Genomic DNA, 17,956 nt, shown 5'->3' with positions numbered 1-17,956 from the left:
AGCAAGATCTTGAGGGTCAAAGGTTAGCCCCTCCTCCTTTAACAAGGTGCTGCTTAGACCTAGAAACATCAGTATCATGTTCTTATACAAAACAGGCCTTTTAAAAAATGGGATCTGGGCGCAACACAACACATCAGTACAGTGGTACCTCAGGTTACATACACTTCAGGTTACATATGCTTCAGGTTACAGACTCCGCTAACCCAGAAATAGTGCTTCAAGTTAAGAACTTTGCTTCAGGATGAGAAAAGAAATCATGCTCCGGCGTCGAGGCAGCAGCAGGAGGCCCTATTAGTTAAGGTGGTGCTTCAGGTTAAGAACAGTTTCAAGTTAAGTACGGACCTCCGGAACGAATTAAGTACTTCACCTGAGGTACCACTGTACTGATTATTATTATTATTGGCTTAGTTTTTCAAGTGCAGTTTACAAGACAGGATTCCTGGCAGAAGAGCCAGTAGTGGGTGAAGCTACAAAGTTTTTACCAACCATGGCAGCCTGGGCAAGTTGGACAGAGCACCTGTTCCAAGCGTCGTGCTGTGCCATTCCCTGCTGAACCAAACCCTGGAGTTTGACAGCTGCGTTTCTTGCAACTCTATAGGGAAAGATTAAAATAATAATAGTAATTTATTATTTGCACCCCGCCCATCTGGCTGGGTTTCCCCAGCCACTCTGGGCGGCTCCCAACAGAATATTAAAAACACGACAAAACATCAAACATTAAAAGCTTCCCTAAACAGGGCTTCCTTCAGGTGTCTTCTAAAAGTCAGATAGTTGTTTATTTCCTTGAAATCTGATGGGAGGGCATTTCACAGGTCGCCACCACCGAGAAGGCCCTCTGCTTGGTTCCCTGTAACCTCACTTATCACAGTGAGGGAACCACCAGAAGGCCCTCGGAGCAGGACCTCTGTGTCCGGGCTGAATGATGGGGGTGGAGATGCTCCTTCAGTAACTATTATAGACACCCCAAAAAAACTGTCAACAATTTTGCAAATATTTATGGCTATTTAAAAAAAATGCACCTAAATGGTAGAAACAAAGGTCTGGTCTGCACACGGGGGAGAATGAAGGTGACAGAAATCTGGGCTGTATCATGCAGGTGTCTTCACCAGTTTTGAATAGTCCATGATGCAAAGCACAAAAACAACTCTTAGAAAATTAAAACAGCTCTTAGAAAAAAATGTTGGAGCTTTTTCTTTTTTCCAAAAAGTTATGGGCCCTAAAGTGATGGCAATCCCTCCTACTACCACCTAAGAACTCTACCACCCTGTTTTGATGATTGTATAGGTTGGGCAATATGCACACATACCAGCCTCTCTCCACGGAAGCTCTTACACCCCTTCTAGATTACCGTATTTTTCGCTCTATAAGACGCACCTTTTCCCCTCCTAAAAAGTAAGGGTAAATGTGTGTGCGTCTTATGGAGTGAATGCAGGCTGCACAGCTATCGCTGAAGCCAGAACAGCAAGAGGGATTGCTGCACAGCGATCCCTCTTGCTGTTCTGGCTGCTGGGATTCAGAATAATTTTTTTTCTTGTTTTCCTCCTCCAAAAACTAGGTGCGTCTTATGGTCTGGTGCGTTTTATAGAGCGAAAAATAGGTCCCCTGTTATATGATTAATTTATCCTGCGTTCAGAACATTTGCGTCTTGCTCTTAAATTGCATTTTATCGCATTCCCCGTTTGCACTCCATAGATTTGAAATTGTAACAAGATAAAATACAACATAAGAAACAAAAGAAGCAATAAAAAATACAATTTTAAAAAAATATGTTTTTAATGCAGCCATGACACAAACTGCCTGAATGAAACTCGCAGTTCATTGGTGGTGCACAAACTACAGTTCGAGAATCCTTGATATAAACCATTTTAAAAAGCATTCTAAAAACAGTTAATACATTCAACTAGTAATTTCAGGGTCACGGGGAACAGAAACTTTCAGCCTTCAAATAGGGCTTATGTAATCAGCCCTTCATCAAGGGAGTACGGGGGAGCAATTGTAATATCACAAAACAACCCCGTGAGGTAGGTTAGACTGATACAACTTGGCCCACAGCCTTCCCTGATCACGATTACACCTTATTTGATCTCCTGTTGTTTATCATCCTGTGCCTTTAAGATGAGACATGCAAGAAATCCATCCCCCCCCAAAAAAAAAAACACCACCCAAGCAAAACTGTTGGGTTCCAACATCTCTGTGCCAACCTGGATGCTCTGTGCCTATAAGCTTCAGTGTAAACGTCAGGATTGAGGAAATCTCTCTTTTCATGGGCTCGGCATTTTCCAAAGCTTTCAGAAGTCAGGTAAACCACTGATGAAGGAAGAGGCTGGCCGCTTTGTGCCATCCCAAGACACTTGATCAGAAACCTAATGACAAAGAAAATGAAAACTGAGCCACATCCTCATCCCAGAGGCATTTGCTGAACTAGGCACCTTGTTTGCAAACACTTATTTTTCAGTGGTTAAAAAGCAGGGCCACAGATAAGGCAACGTTTCTGTACGACTCATGATACAAATAACTGGAAAACAGGATAGTTAATAGGCAGGTCAGGGGGAGAAAGATATTTAAGAACATAAAGGTAAAGGTAAAGGGACCCCTGACCATTAGGTCCAGTCGTGGCCAACTCTGGGGTTGCGGCTCTCATCTCGCTTTATTGGCCGAGGGAGCTGATGTTTGTCTGCAGACATTTTTTCCGGGTCATGTGGCCAGCATGACTAAGCTGCTTCTGGCGAACCAGATGCAATCCGTGTCAGTTTTTTTCCAATTGCTGAGTTTGGAGCTCGTCATTTCAGAATTTTGGAGTGTCAAGCACTCCCTTAAATAAATCAGCACCAAGTTGCTTGGGACACAACAACTTTGGCTGCCTAGTTTCAAGTAGGTTTTTTTAGGTGTTTTCAGTTCTCATGTAGAGAACTGTACTTTCCAAATTTCAGAAAATGGACCAGTGACATATGAAATGTCTGTGCTCTGTGGTAGAGTTTAAAGGTACAGTGCCAAGTAATAATAAAAATACAAGGAGATTTGGATTAAAGGAGCAGTATAAAGTAACAGAGGACACGGGTGGCGCTGTGGGTTAAACCACAGAGCCTAGGGGGTTCGAATCCCCGTGACCGGGTGAGCTCCCGTTGCTCGGTCCCTGTTCCTGCCAACCCCTGTCCCTGTTCCTGCCAACCTAGCAGTTCGAAAGCACTTCAAAGTGCAAGTAGATAAATAGGTACCACCCTGGTGGGAAGGTAAACCGCGTTTCCGTGCGCTGCTCTGGTTCTCCAGAAGCGGCTTAGTCATGCTGGCCACATGACCCGGAAGCTGTACACCGGCTCCCTCGGCCAATAAAGCGAGATGAGTGCTGCAACCCCAGAGTCAGTCACAACATAACCTAATGGTCAGGGGTCCCTTTACCTTTACCTTACAAAGTAACAGACAAAATACAAATAATTAGATTAAACAATTAAGGTCTAACTCAGAGTTGAGACCCCCTGGATAAATGGTTTTAATCATGAAAATAAACCGTGAAACGTAGTGTGGAAAAGCTTCTGATATCTAAAGTGGCTTTGGCAAGGGCCTTGGAAGCAAGATGGAAAAGAGATTTGGAGAGATTTTCAGCGCAGTTACCTGGCTGTCTGCAGGAGGAGGACAGTGTTTTCCCCCTCATAGGTGCAACCAGCCACCTGCCTGGTGAATAAGGAAGGCAGGCCGCTGAGAAGAGAGTAGCCGTGCCCCCCACAGGCCTTCCGACAAATCTCGACTCCAGCCGAGCAGTAGTCTGTAGCGATGACTTTAATTCCTGCAGCAAGAGCATGAAGCTGTGAATTAAGGCAGAAAGAACAGTATTGAGAGAGGACACTTCTGCATTTCCCATTCTACAGAACAGCATCTCTGGACCAGTGACGTATGAAATGTCTGCAGGCTTATATCCTTTCCTATTATTATCCTCCTCCTCAGCTTAAATTCATAGGTCATCTTTTATGGCTGCGGGAGTGTTACCTGTCCTAAATTCTTGGGATAGGTTACAAAACTTATTTGCGATCAGACCAAAGAATAAACTATGACAGTGCTCTACAGCGGCTAGAGCAAGTTTTGTTGATGCCTGTGGGAGTCAGTTAAAACCAATTAAGACCTTTTAGTGGACACCAGCGAGGCCTTAAAAGTGCTGGATTTTGACTGGATTTGACTGGATTCTGACTGCAACGTCAGAAACTCTGGTTTGTATTTATGGAATTAGCCAGATCATCAATGATACTGGGAATATTCAACATGGCGGCCTCTGGATGTTGGTGGATTCTGGCTCTCCTCAGACCCAGACAGCATGGTCAATGGCCAGGAACGTCCAACGGCATCTGGAGGGCATTGCAATGACTGTCCCTGAACTAAACCTTGAAACTACAGGTGCCCACAAAGGTAAACTTCACTTAACAGATAATTCAGTCACGAGGACAGCACTGAGTATATGCTGGTAAGTGTGTTTGTAATGTGGTGACGCATGTTTGAATGAACCCTGCATGTGAAAAGGGAAGTACCTCAGGAGCAAAGGTTTCCATCTAGCTTTCCACGTCTAACGAGTGTTGTTTTTGGAAATGTGGGAGAGGCACTCGGCTTTGCCACCACCCAGAGCTTGAAACAGCGCAGTTTGAAGGGAATGTAACACTTGCCTTTCCTGCATATCTAAAATCAGCTCCAACAGCCAGGTTTTAACAAGCAGGAGTGTCAGTTGAGGGGAAAAAACACATCAGTTGAGGAGGGAAATCCTGCAGCAGCCACACTACTTGTGTCACTTTTAAAATAAACTGTTACTTTTTCTTAGTCTGTTTTATTCTTGTGGATTGTTTTTAGCATTGTTTTATTAATATTCTATATGGAGGGGGAGAGTTTTTATTGTTGTAAACGGCTTTGGATGGGCTTTGCATGTAAATATTTTTAAAGTAAATGTAGATAAATATCACCTCACACATTCGATTGCAAATCAAGCAATGCAGATATATGTATGGCGTAGCCTTCTTCCTGATTCTTCTTTTCTTTTCTTTTTAAAAAAGATTTCAAAATCTTCTGGGTTTCTTCTTCTGATCATTTGTTTGTTTTATTACACACCTTACAAAGTTTAAAGGTTTCTAAAGGAAGGCTTGAAGGGATATTGCTTATCTTTCTTCACGTTACCTCAGGGAGCAAGTCAAACTTTCCTTCTTTGGTTTCCATGTAGCCCCTGTCAAAGAAGTCCCGCAGATATTTTGCAACGAAGTAAAAGGCATAGGCGGTTGCCAACTGAGGGAGAAGCTTCTGTTGCTGGGTCTGATAGTCAAGAATCTTTGCCTCCCGGTCACTGAGGGGGGAGAAAATGTTGCAGATTATCCAAAACGAATCGCAAATGAATAACCTCCATTTACCCGAAGGGGTTTCCATTTTGCATTTACTCTTTCATTCTGGGAAGCCAGCACAGGGCGGCCAATTTCTGCCTCACGAACTGACCCAACCACTTCCAACCAAAAACATCCACTCACAGATGGTGACCGGCTTAGCAGTGAGATCTTATTCCAATGTTAATAGGACAGCATTTTCCACCTGACGAGCTTAGAGGGCCAGCGGTGGCCATGCGGCAGGTAGAGGGGCTGATTCAAGCAAGTTTTTGCCCTAGTGGAAGCCACAGAAATGAGTCCCATTCCAGGAAACATCCCTTGTCGAAATACATGGAGGTAACTTGAAGTCTGCACGTGCACATTCTAACACCTTTAAAATAAAGATAATGGTAGTGAACCAGATTTAAGCAGAGGCTGTTTTCGATAGCCTTAATGTACATACACAGACAGTCCTGGGTTCCCTCTATCTTTGTGTCTTTCCTGACCTGAAATAAATTTTGAGACAGCATGAACACACAGCCAGGTATCTGTGGTCACAGAAGGAGGAAGAACATATTGAGACAAAGAGACATGGTCACCCCAACTGAATGGGAAACTCTGGGCGGCTTCCAACAAAGATTAAAAATACATTAAAAACTTCCCGAAACAGGGCTGCCTTCAGATGTCTTCTAAAACTTGTATCGTTATTTATCTCCTTGACATCTGAAGGGGTGGGGATTAGGGGCCGGAACACCGAGAGCTGGTGTGAAAAGAGGAAAGCAATAATAAAAATAGTCAACAGAAGAGCAGAACATTTAATGTATCCCTGCCTGGAGCCAAGCCCTCCTTTCCCGCCATACCCGGGCTTTAACTCAGACTGCCGGCGCACTGCGGAATATCGGATCGCGATGGTGCATGCCTTCATCAGATTGGGGACAACTTCATTCTGAAGCATGAGGACACGGACCACAATCATAGTAAGGTAGTTAATTTGTGCAGATCCTTTTTTCATATACCGGCCATCTGGCAGGACCTGGAAATTGCGAAATAATAAAAAAAAGGAGGTGTGTGTTAGCAAAATTTAAGTCCAGGACTCAGAACTCTGAAGCATTTACAGATGCTGCAAATGTCTTTCAGACAGTGTTTTTTTCCCTTCCTGTCACCCATTTCTCTGGCACCTCTTTTTTTGCTGCCCGTGGCAGCCATTTTGTGCTATCGCTCACAGCACTTTTATCAAAATATGGCTACTGGCCCCTCATTTAAAACAAACAAACCAACCCTGAAAAAGCACTGTTTTCAATTATTCATCGATCACCATGAGGACTAGTTTCTTAAAACAAATGAAATAAGAGAATCAAAGTTCATGAAGATTCTTGACATTCTGTCTTCACCACCTGATAGATTCCATATGAAATTCCACACATGAGAGAACAACTAGAGGCCTTTGCTATGGTGCAACTGATGAAACCTGTTTGATATCTACAGCTAAGTTTACCTGAGAGAACTTGGCCAGCATGTTTTCCCTCGGAATCCGAACATTCTTCAGCAAGAGAAAGCCATTGTCAACATTTTCAAAGCTCATTTTGGGACCAATATCCCCTGCAGTTACTCCTATGGAGCAAAACAAGCAAGGATTCAGACAGACAGGTAGGTTTAAAAAATTGTGCAGACTGAAGTCTCTTTTGGAAATCAGGATACATAACCCAGCATACTGCACAGTGATGTGGTTAGGTAACAACAGACTCTGGACTTAATGGTCTTACACCCACCAGTGAAAGCACACGTATCTTCTGCCCAACAGAAAGCACTGAAAAGTCTATGAACTCTTTTTTATTGATCCCCCCCAAATTAGACGGCAGTATGTACTACTTCACCTACAGTGCAAGTCTATGCATGTCTACTCGGTAGAATACCCCATTGAGACAAATGGGGCTTTACTCCCAAGTAAGCATGTACAGACATTACCTTCAAATGGTGGTAAGCCAGACACCCTTTCCCCCTAAATGTTATTCCTTATTCTGTCCACCTCCTTTGCACCCCCTCATTTTTTGGACCTGTCAATAATATTTTAATACTTTAATAGATTGGCTAATGTATTTCTGTATGTAATGGTGTCTGATGAACTCTGCTATTCTCCTCTCCATTTATTTTTAAATTTTTCACTACTACTATTATTATTATTATTTAGGCACAGCCCCAAAAGTGATGAAAATATCTGAACCACATGACAACATGAAAGCATTTTTCTGACCTTAAATATAATGCTGGAAGCCAGATTTATTTTTGCATTTAGAGGCCCCTTTGCTCATTCTGATGAGAGGGGCCCAAGATTGCGATTGCAGGGGGTTGAACTAGATTGAGACTTAGGATCCCATTCAACTCTCCAATTCTATGTTTCTATGTCTGCCTCCCAAGCCTGCCCTGATGGCACCACTGATCTCAAGGCACCCCTGTTTCTGATGGTTAAAGCCCAGCATTGGCAGGTTTGAAACAGATAAAAAAAACACCACCCAGTAGAATCATCTTGGGACCCTCTGGAGTAAGTCACCTGGTTCCAGAGAATGATCTCGGAGGCTGCGGATCTGCACCATGAAGGGATGCATGCCATACGACTTTCCTTTCAGGTAAAGCTGAGCAAAGACCACAGCGTGAGTCGCCGTTCGTCCCACTGTAAGGGTGAATGGAGGGTGAGAAAAATAAGTCATCAATTCCTCAAAAAGTTAAGTGGCGTTTTCAGAACATAAGAACAGCCCTGTTCAAAGTGTTGGTGCTGACCTTTAAAGCCCTAAACTGCCTTGGCCCTGTATACCTGAAGGAGCATCTCCACCCCCATCGTTCAGCCCGGACACAGAGGTCCAGCTCTGAGGGCCTTCTGGAGGTTCCCTCACTGTGAGAAGTGAGGTTACGGGGAACCAGGCAGAGGGCCTTCTTGGTGGTGGCACCTGCCCTGTGGAACACCCTCCCATCAGATGTCATGGAGATAAACAACTATCTGACTTTTAGAAGACACCTTAAGGTAGTCCTGTTTAGGAAAGTTTTTAATGTTTGATGTTTTGTTATGCTTTTAATGTTCTACTGGAAACCATCCAGAGTAGCTGGGGAAACCCAGCCAGATGGGTAGGGTATAAGTAATATTATTACTGGATGAGGCCAAAGGCCTTTGAGTGCAAGAGCAATTCTCCTCACCTGCCATTCCCAGCTACAGTGGCATGAGAACGTAGCCTATGTAGCTAGGAACCACTGACAGTCTTATTCTCCATGAATTTCTGTAAACCAAGCGTTTCTCTTATCTACTTTCTCCACATTATACATAATGTTACACACAGCTAGGCTGCCCCCTGCTATTTGATTTCTTCCTAAACGAAAAATGTTGCAACTTTTCCTCACAGGAAAACCTGCTCCCATCCCCCCCAATCATTTTGGTTGTCCTTTTGCAAACCCTTTCCAGCTACACAATCTCCTTTTTTGTTGTTGTTAAATCATTTTTATTAATTTTCCAATAAAAAACATCCAATTAAAATATCAAATCATAATCCAATTAAACTAAAAAAGCTAAAACAAAAAAGGACCAAATTATCATCCAAATTATAATTATTAATTTTTCGGGACTTCCCATAGTCTAGACCTTGAAGCATACAGTGGTACCTCGGGTTAAGTAATTAATTCGTTCTGGAGGTCTGTTCTTAACCTGAAACTGTTCTTAACCTGAAGCACCACTTTAGCTAATGGGGCCTCCCACTGCTGCCGCGCCGCCAGAGCACGATTTCTGTTCTCATCCTGAAGCAAAGTTCTTAACCCGAGGTACTATTTCTGGGTTAGCGGAGTCTGTAACCTGAAGCATATGTAACCTGAAGCGTATGTAACCCGAGGTACCACTGTATCTCCAAATCTCAGTCCTGCCTCTCCTCATTGTTTCTATATTTTTCACGTTGATTTTAACGCTCACAATCTCCTTTTTCAGGTAGGGTGCCTGGAATCGTACACAGTATTCCAAGTGTGGTTGCACCATAGATCTGTATAATGGTACTATGATACCTTTATATTCCAGCATCGACCATATTCAAAGCTGCAATTTAAGATGCAGATTGGGAAGATAAGTAACCAGGGATTTGGGAAGGGACTCTGGGTTCATCTGGACTTCTTGCATGTCTAGACACAAATCTGGGATTTAAAGCTCTGTGCCCTAACAATGGTTTTTTGTTTTGTTTTCTGTCCTGGCGCTTACCCCAGGAAAACCAGTGTTTTCCTGCTGAAATGCAGCAAGCGGGTTTTCCTCTGTACGTTTCCCAAGTGGATTCATTCATAGTGTTCCACTTACACTTTTAAAACACTCAGCTATAATACACCCTTTAAAGATTTCGGAAACTAAAGCACAGAATGAACGAAAAAGCCCCACCCCTGAGTGTGTTTGCTACCTACAGTCTCCCGGCCACCACTTCATGGCAGATATGCTTGGCGTGTTGAGAACAAACTCCTGTGTCGCAGCATCAAAGGTGGCTGTTGTCTCCAATCCCCGAAGGTAGGTTCCTTTAATAACAAAGAACACGGTTTCTCAGAGCATCGCAAGACTACCAGCAGATTCCACATTCACTAGTCAGGCCCACAAATCCCAGCCCTGCTGTTCTCAAGACTGGGTCCAACTTCTCCTTTTTTGTAAGCAAGCTCCACCCTCACAGGCATCTCAGTTTTTAATTTGGGGCTTCCTTGACTCAGGGTCAGTGTAGCCGGTGCTATTTTTCTAGAAAAACAGGTGCCAAAAATCACCATGAACGCCTTCCTTGTTCTCTTATAATGGCAATTGCGCCCACCTGAGCGTTGCCGGAACTGAGTTCCGGCAAGTTCCGGCTGGGGAAAAAAAGCCCTGAGTGTGGCTAACCCCATTTCCCCGTGACCTCTATTCTCCAGCTGTCTTTCAAAAAATGAAAACAAAAAATAGGGATCTTCCCTGCAATCAAAACTCAGGTGTTGAACTTGACAGTTTTAGACTACTAGCCATCTTCTCTTGTGGCCTTCAGGGACCAGAGCCCCTAAAGCACTGCCAGACAATTGCCAATGCTCAGAGTCCTCTGGGCAGTCAGCTGCCCACTCTGCTGCAAGGCAAAATGCCAGCTGGAGCTGCCTGGACTCAGACCTGAGGGGTTGACAGCAAAAGTTCCCCACAACTGCTCTGGAGCAATTGCTACATCAGGTCCCCATTGGCACAGTGGAATTTGACATCATGGTATTTGGATGGATTCTGGCCCTAAGAGCCACAATAAGTGGGAAACTTACCGTGACCCAGTTCGGTCTGGGCATAGGTCCCTATGATGTAAAATTTTTCTGCCAAAGGGAGCCACTTAGCGAGCTGTTCGTCTGTGGCCAACCCCATAAGGCTCTTAACAAAGACGACATGGACGTTGAACGCCAGGTTGGCAGAAAGAACCCTGCAAAAGGATATACAATTCCTGTCATCTCCTTCATCTTAGTCCCTAAGTGTATGATCCCTGCGCAGAAATGCAAAATTGCAAAGCGCAGGGCGATAACATCAATGGAGAACGTGACATTTCAGCAGGGCAGTTAACTTCACAACACCTGTCTTCCTCCTTGTGCTGTACTGCTCCCTGATAGATATGGCTGATAAAAAGCACATTTTGTCCAAAATTTAACCCAGTCTTTGTATTCAATTTCATAACCTAAATCTTGTTCCCACCTTAACATAGTCTTACTTTTAATTTATTGATCTGTTTGTATATTATTTGATAATTTATACATTTTTGTAAGTATTTTTTGTCTACTCTGCAGGATTTCTTTATCTAACTTTTTTAGATCAAGTTAGAAAAGCACATTTTGAAATATCCAGTCAACATGGCCTAACATTACTCGTTTGTTCTGTTTGCCCACAAAAGCCATCGACAACCCTCCCTAACTCATTCCCAAAATCCAAGGGGCTCCCACAAATACAGAATAATATATATTTGACCTCACTGGCATCTACAGTACAGTACAGTACCGTGCCGTCTGATACAAACGGACTTACAGTAAGTGTGCACATAAAGGGGAAAGGGGCTTTTTTCAGCTCAAGGGTTAGGTGCCAGTGGTGAGCATGGCCAGCAACACACACACACACACACACACACACACACACACACACAATGGGTGGAGCAGTGGAATGGAACTTTCACCTGTATGCAGTAGGCTACATGCCAATTATGCAGATATCTGAGCTCTTTAAAACCAGTAAAGGCAATTAAGAGGTATTAGCATAGTTCAAGGACATGTTCTAACCTGGCAACCACAGAAGGTATGGAGCAGAGTCAGTGAGGGGGGCGGGTTAGGGAAAATCCCAAGAGCAGGGGAGGGGGGAGTTTTGGCCTTGTATACGTGAAGGAGCACCTCCACCCTCATCGCTCAGCCCAGATACTAAGGGTCCACCTCCGAGCGGTTCTCTCACTGCAAGAAGTGTGGTTGCAGGGAACCCAGCAGAGGGCCTTCTCGGTAGTGGTGTCCCCCGCCCTGTGGAACGCCCTCCTGTCAGCTGTCAAACAGACAAGCAAGTACAGTCATACCTTGCGGTTTCAGGTTACGGACTGCTGAAACCCGGAAGTACCAGAACGGGTTACTTCCGGGTTTCGGCAGTCACGCATGCACAGAAGTGCTAAATTGTGCTTTGCGCATGCACAGAAGCACCAAATTGTGACCCATGCGTGCGCAGATGCGCCGCTGCGGGTTGTGGATGCTGCGGGTTGCGAACGTGCTTCCCGCACGGATCACGTTTGCAACCCGAGCGTCCACTGTGTCTGACTTTTAGAAGACACTTGAAGCCATCCCTGTAAAGGGAAGCTTTTAATGTTTGATGTTTTACTGTGGTTTTATGATTTGTTGGAAACCACTCATATAAAGTGGCATATAAAGTTGTTGTTGTTATTAGAGAGTGGGGGCTGGAGGGTGTCCTTTGGGTTTCCCATCCCTGGTACATAGCTAACCATGTGTGCTCAAAAGTAAGTCCCTACTTAATTCAACAAGGTGTACTTCCACGTAAGCAAAATTAAGGCTGCAACCTTACTTTCTGTTCAGGTGCTTAAATTTATACACCACCCTGATTGCAACTAGAACCTCTAAGCGGTTTATGAAAAACAAAACGGTAATGAAGTCAAAAGCAGGTGTTTTCTTTTTTTTTTTAAAAAAGAATTAAAATTAATAATTAAGCTAAACATAGATTGAAGTACATGTCAGCTTTAGGTGTCCAGATAGGCTTGCAGGAACAAAAATGTCCTTAGCAAACACCGAAAGGGGTACAGTGAAGGAGCCTGCCAGATGTTCGACAGGTAGGGAGTTCCAATGCGCAGGTGTTGCCACACTAGGAGATAGATAGGTAGCCGTGTTGGTCTGCCATAGTCAAAACAAAAAAAATTCCTTCCAGTAGCACCTTAAAGACCAACTAAGTTAGTTCTTGGTATGAGCTTTCGTGTGCATGCACACTTCTTCAGATACACACCTAGGAGAGAGACTTATTTATTGCAAGTATAGGTCTAATATTGCATAGAACCTGCAACAGTGCCCATTCTGAGGAATGAAGGGGTCCAGTGGGCTTATATAGGTTAAGGTGACCCATCAAGTAAGCTGATCCCAAGCTGCTATGGCCTTTATATGCTAATACTAACACCTTGAACCCGGCCCAGTAACCAATCAGCATCCAGGGCAATTTTCTGAACAGCCAGGTGACATGCTGACAGGGTCTCACTCTCGCTCACTTTCTGCACTAATTGCCGTTTCCAGATCAAGTGCAAGGGAATCCCTACATCGCACGATGCCGATGTTGAAGTCACAGGCGCCTGAACTACTGTGCTCAAGCTCTCCCCCCATACATTTCCTTTTTGAACCTGAATCCAAACCCTTTCATTCTACGGGTGCCCAGAACGTGGCAATATGGTCATAACTGCTCCTTTTGTGTAGTTAGAAACATTGACACGTTGCTTGATTGTAACCGAACGAAACCTCGCAGCAGATTACAAAAATAATAACATTATAGGTAAATTTTCAATTCAGATGTGGTGTCCTCTCAACTCTGAAAAGGTATAGGATCCACAACAGGCACACTCTCTCGGAAGCCAGAGATTTCCCTTGACTGTAGCAGGCCGCCTCACCTAGCTTAGGTGAAAGCATGCACTTTTTTTAAGACAGCTAAAATAGAATTCTAGCAGCATTTTATTGTTTTCAAATCACCTGTGGCAGTAACCCAGTTCAGGTCCGCCTGTTGCCCATCCCATTTTGGCCGCCATCTTTGAGAGGTGAACGGACTTCCTGACAGCATCTTCATATCTTTCATTCTGGCTCATGAAGTACTGGTTTTCTAGGCTGAACACCGGATCACTCTGGATCATGGCTTCTGCAGAGTACACAACGATCCTTTAAGTAGGCCGAGACACAGGAATCACACACAGGGAAACCAAGCTGCAATTACACTGATGTTCACCACGAGATTTACAGAAGAAAATGCAGTTCTGGCAGTGAAGCATCTATAGCAGGCTTCTTCAACCTCGGCCCTCCATATGTTTTTTGGCCTACAACTCCCATGATCCCTAGCTAGCAGGACCAGTGGTCAGGGATGATGGGAATTGTAGTCTCAAAACATCTGGAGGGCCGAGGTTGAGGAAGCCTGATCTATAGCATTTTACAACGTAGCAGAAACCTCCAAGCCATTCACATTAGCCTAAGGCTCTTCTTCACCAAATCGCTGAGTCGGGGGTGACCCAAAAGAGGCCATTTTAGTCCAGCCTGCTGACAACTTGTATGAAATCCACCATCATTTAATGCATACAAGTAGATGGGGGACAGACTACTGCCAGCATGTTAATTCCAGCGCTTAAAAGCTTGTGCCAGCTGTTCATACATTACTGGACCAGGTTCAAGGTTCTTGCACAACCACTGTTTTAGTTTTTGCACAAACTTAATCAGGATGAATGTGCAATGAACAGGTCATGCTGGAAGAGCCTCTTTAAAATCAACCGTCTCACCAGTCTAGTTTCTGAAGACTGCAAAAAATACAATTGGTTTGGCTACGCCTTTTGTTGCAAACAAAATTATCCAGTTCCAAAAATTGTTTTTAAGCGCTGCGAAGGAGGATACACCAAAAGGCAAACGATGCATAGTTGGGGAAGCATTTAAAATAGCATATCATCAACGTTCAAACTAACACAAATACTTATTTTCATGTGGACGACTTACCCACTGTCCTCCGCATCTGTGTCTTTTCAGCACCTCCATCCAGTATATTGGTCAGTCGTTCGACACTGAAGGAGGCCGTTTTTCTTTCAATGTCAAGGTCAGGGTTCACAATTTGTCTAGTGGAATTCTGGATGTTTTTATTTGCATTCCACGATGCCATTCTAAATGTTGGTGGAATGCTGAAGAGACAGAGGAAATTAGTTACTGAGCATTTGCAGAAGTCTTACAATGAAGTTGTGGGGTTTTATATTCTTGTCTGCAGAACTGATGCTTCTTTAAGACTGCCCTTGAATGGCTATCAACACAGCCCCATGTGCACTTTACTTCTGAGCAGTGGTGTAGTGTGGGTTGTCAGCACCCGGGGCAAGACAAGTAATTTTCACCCCCTAACCCATGGATTTGCGCCCCCTAACCCTAACCCCCAGATGTTGCGCCCGGTGCGGCCGGCCCCCCCTGCACTCCCCACGCTACGCCACTGTTTCTGAGTAAATGTGCACAGGATTGCGCTCTGTGAGCACACCTTTAAATCAATTGGCTCTACCTTGAGAATATGCTAATCTGGGAAGAGCCTGCTCATAACTGTAATCATGGGTAGGCAAACTAAGGCGCAGGGGGTCGGATCCGGCCCAATCGCCTTCTCAATCCGGCCTGTGGATGGTCGGGGAATCAGTGTGTTTTTACATAAGTAGAATGTGTCCTTTTATTTAAAATGCATCTCTGGGTTATTTGTGGGGCCTGCCTGGTGTTTTTATATGAGTAGAATGTGTGCTTTTATTTAAAATGCATCTCGGGTATTTGTGGGGCATAGGAATTCGTTCATTCCCCCCCCCAAAAAAATACAGTCCGGCCCCCTGCTGAAAAAGTTTGCTGACCCCTGTTTATAACCATTGGCTGAAACACTGAGATCCCTTGAACGTGTGCCCAACTGCAGAAATCACCAATGAGCTACTGGCCACTAGGTTTGAAAGGGGACCGGGAAAATTCATGGGTACTGGCAGCTGGTAGTTATGAAGCTTATCATGTTTTAATATTCTGTTGGGAGCTGCACAGAGTGGTTGGGGAAACCCAGCCAGGTGGGTGGGGTATAAATAATAAAATTGTTGTTGATAATAATAATAATAATAATAATAATAATAATAATAATAATAATAATATTCTTATTATTAAATATGCCACCACTGGGATCATAGGCCTCCATGCCTCTCAATACCATCTGCTGGAGAATAACAGAACTCAAAGATCCAACAATTGGAACCAGGTGCAAAACAGTGGCGAGAGAGACTTGAGGACCAGGGTGCCTCTGAGCATATGTTCAGCCCAGGAATTTGATTTCAGAACCGGAACTGATTTTCCAGTCCTCTCTCACACACAAAAATTGACTCCTGGTCCCCAACCTTCATTTCATCAACCTTTTTTTTTTGGGGGGGGGGGAGATTTTTGCTGTTGCAGCTATTAAACAATTGGCAGTCAGAATCCTTGCTGATCTATTGCAAATCAAAGATCTACCAGTAGATCACAATCTACTTTCTGCAAACCCTATTTTAAGCTGTTGTGAATTAATAGTTCCTGGGGGTTGGGGAGATCTGCCCTCTTTATAAAGCCAAGTGTACTTACTTTGCCTCTCTCCCCCCACCCCCATTTCCTTGGCACGGTGCATTAAACCTCAGCTTTGTACCTAAGGACACAGGAGTTATTGCAAAACCTCAAACTTTGTGCTGATTGCAGCTGTAGATCTCACACTGTACCCTCTTGCACAACAAATTCAATGCCTGTGCTTGCACATCCCAAGGTACGTGTTTTTCCTTCTGTGCACGCCGAACATGGGTTAAACAGTTTCAAAGCTGTGAATTATTATTTTGCAATAACAGATAGGTAGCCGTGTTGGTCTGCCATAGTCAAAACAAAAAAAATTCCTTCCAGTAGCACCTTAAAGACCAACTAAGTTAGTTCTTGGTATGAGCTTTCGTGTGAATGCACACTTCTTCAGATACACTGAAACTTCTGGAAACTTCTGTTTCAGTGTATCTGAAGAAGTGTGCATGCACACGAAAGCTCATACCAAGAACTAACTTAGTTGGTCTTTAAGGTGCTACTGGAAGGATTTTTTTTTTTTTAATTTTGCAATAGTAAGCCTTTTCTTAAAATCGCACTTTCTATAAAACTGATAGCGGAATTTCCCTACCTCTGATCTCAAAAGAAACGTCTCAGGCAGGAACAACCCAGGCGATATCCAGCGAAGACCCTCGTGGCACCTTTAAAGTTGAACAAATTTATACTGTATAGGCATCCCTGGACTAAATCGCCCTCCATCAGATGCATGCAACGTCATCCCGAGTTGCAGGTGTGGGTTTTTGAGCGTTGCTGGGTTGTAAAAACAGGGAGGCAGGGAGGAAATGTAGTGCGGGAAAGTATAGGCGGTGATAACCGTGTGGCCGTTCACGCACACAATCAGAAATTAATAGAACGGTAGAGTTGGAGGGGGGACCCTGGCGGTCATCTAGTCCAGCCCCCTGCAATGCACGCATCTCAACTAAAGCACCCGTGACAGGTACTTAAAAACCTCCTGAAACCTTTACAGTTTCCGACAGGCAAAGTGAACTCAGCCAGGAGAGTCTACCGAGAAGTTAAAGTCCCACCGAATTCGGGGGAGGGGTGTGGTGTGGGGGTTTAACTCCCAGGAAAGCGAGTCCAGCTTCAGTCAGGTCAACTTTTCCCTTTTCTTGCAAGGAATCCTATTCGGAATAAGGGATTTTCCCTTCAAAAAAAGGGAAACCCTGACAGCTCTGGTCCCCCCCCCCCCGCCGCACACGTGGGTCGTGCAAAGTGACTTACCGCCCTTCGCAAAGGGGAATCCTCGCAAGGCTATTTCCTGATCCGAGCGGCGGACGGAAAGACTTCCACTGCCGAGCGCCTTGCTAAGTTTGAATGCTCTTTTCCCCCCTTCTTTGCATATGCGCGTCTATGGTGTCTTCTTCCCCGTCTCTATCGTACTGGCTGAGCGAGCAGACGCGTGTCGCCACCGCCTTCTCCTGGCCGGAATGGCGAGCTGCTCCCGGGAACAGAGGAAGAACGCCAAGAAAGCTCTCTCTCTCTTTTTTGCCTTCTCAGATCAGAGGGGTTGTCTCTGTTAACAGGATCAGAGTTCATCCTCATGTAACAGATGATGAAATCAAGGCTTTATGCTTAACTCCATCCTCTCCTAAATGCTCTCAACCAAGCAGCGCCGGATTAACAACAACAACAACAACAACAACAACAACAACAACAACAATAATAATAATAATATATTTATACCCCTCCCATCTGGATGGGTTTCCCCAGCCACTCTGGGCGGCTTCCAACAGAATATTAAAATACAATAGTCTGTCAAACATTAAAAGCTTCCCTAAACAGGGCTGCCTTCAGATGTCTTCTAAAAGTCTGGTAGT

General features: G+C 44.3%; 1 protein-coding gene across 3 annotated transcripts in view; it reads right to left on the bottom strand.

The window, feature by feature from the left end:
- Positions 1-17,634, bottom strand: part of ACOX2 (acyl-CoA oxidase 2) — a 28,954-nt gene extending 11,320 nt beyond the window's left edge. The window contains exons 1-13 of one of the 3 annotated variants that reach the window (XM_083723972.1): positions 17,361-17,634; positions 16,711-16,780; positions 14,529-14,707; positions 13,527-13,689; positions 10,596-10,747; positions 9,744-9,851; positions 7,873-7,992; positions 6,820-6,935; positions 6,185-6,357; positions 5,149-5,311; positions 3,610-3,800; positions 2,202-2,363; positions 487-592 (exon numbers count right to left, since the gene is read on the bottom strand). In XM_083723972.1, coding sequence (XP_083580098.1) covers positions 487-592; positions 2,202-2,363; positions 3,610-3,800; positions 5,149-5,311; positions 6,185-6,357; positions 6,820-6,935; positions 7,873-7,992; positions 9,744-9,851; positions 10,596-10,747; positions 13,527-13,689; positions 14,529-14,688 — 1,614 coding nt within the window. In that variant the 5' untranslated portion in view covers positions 14,689-14,707; positions 16,711-16,780; positions 17,361-17,634. The remainder of the gene's footprint in view (positions 1-486; positions 593-2,201; positions 2,364-3,609; positions 3,801-5,148; positions 5,312-6,184; positions 6,358-6,819; positions 6,936-7,872; positions 7,993-9,743; positions 9,852-10,595; positions 10,748-13,526; positions 13,690-14,528; positions 14,708-16,710; positions 16,781-17,360) is intronic. The other 2 variants (XM_083723970.1, XM_083723971.1) reach the window with 2 other exon arrangements.
- Between the last annotated feature and the right edge of the window lie 322 nt (positions 17,635-17,956).

The sequence above is a fragment of the Podarcis gaigeae genome (genome assembly GCF_964106915.1).
Source record: "Podarcis gaigeae genome assembly, chromosome: 2".
Lineage (NCBI taxonomy): Eukaryota > Metazoa > Chordata > Lepidosauria > Squamata > Lacertidae > Podarcis > Podarcis gaigeae.
This window is presented reverse-complemented; position numbering and strand designations above follow the sequence as displayed.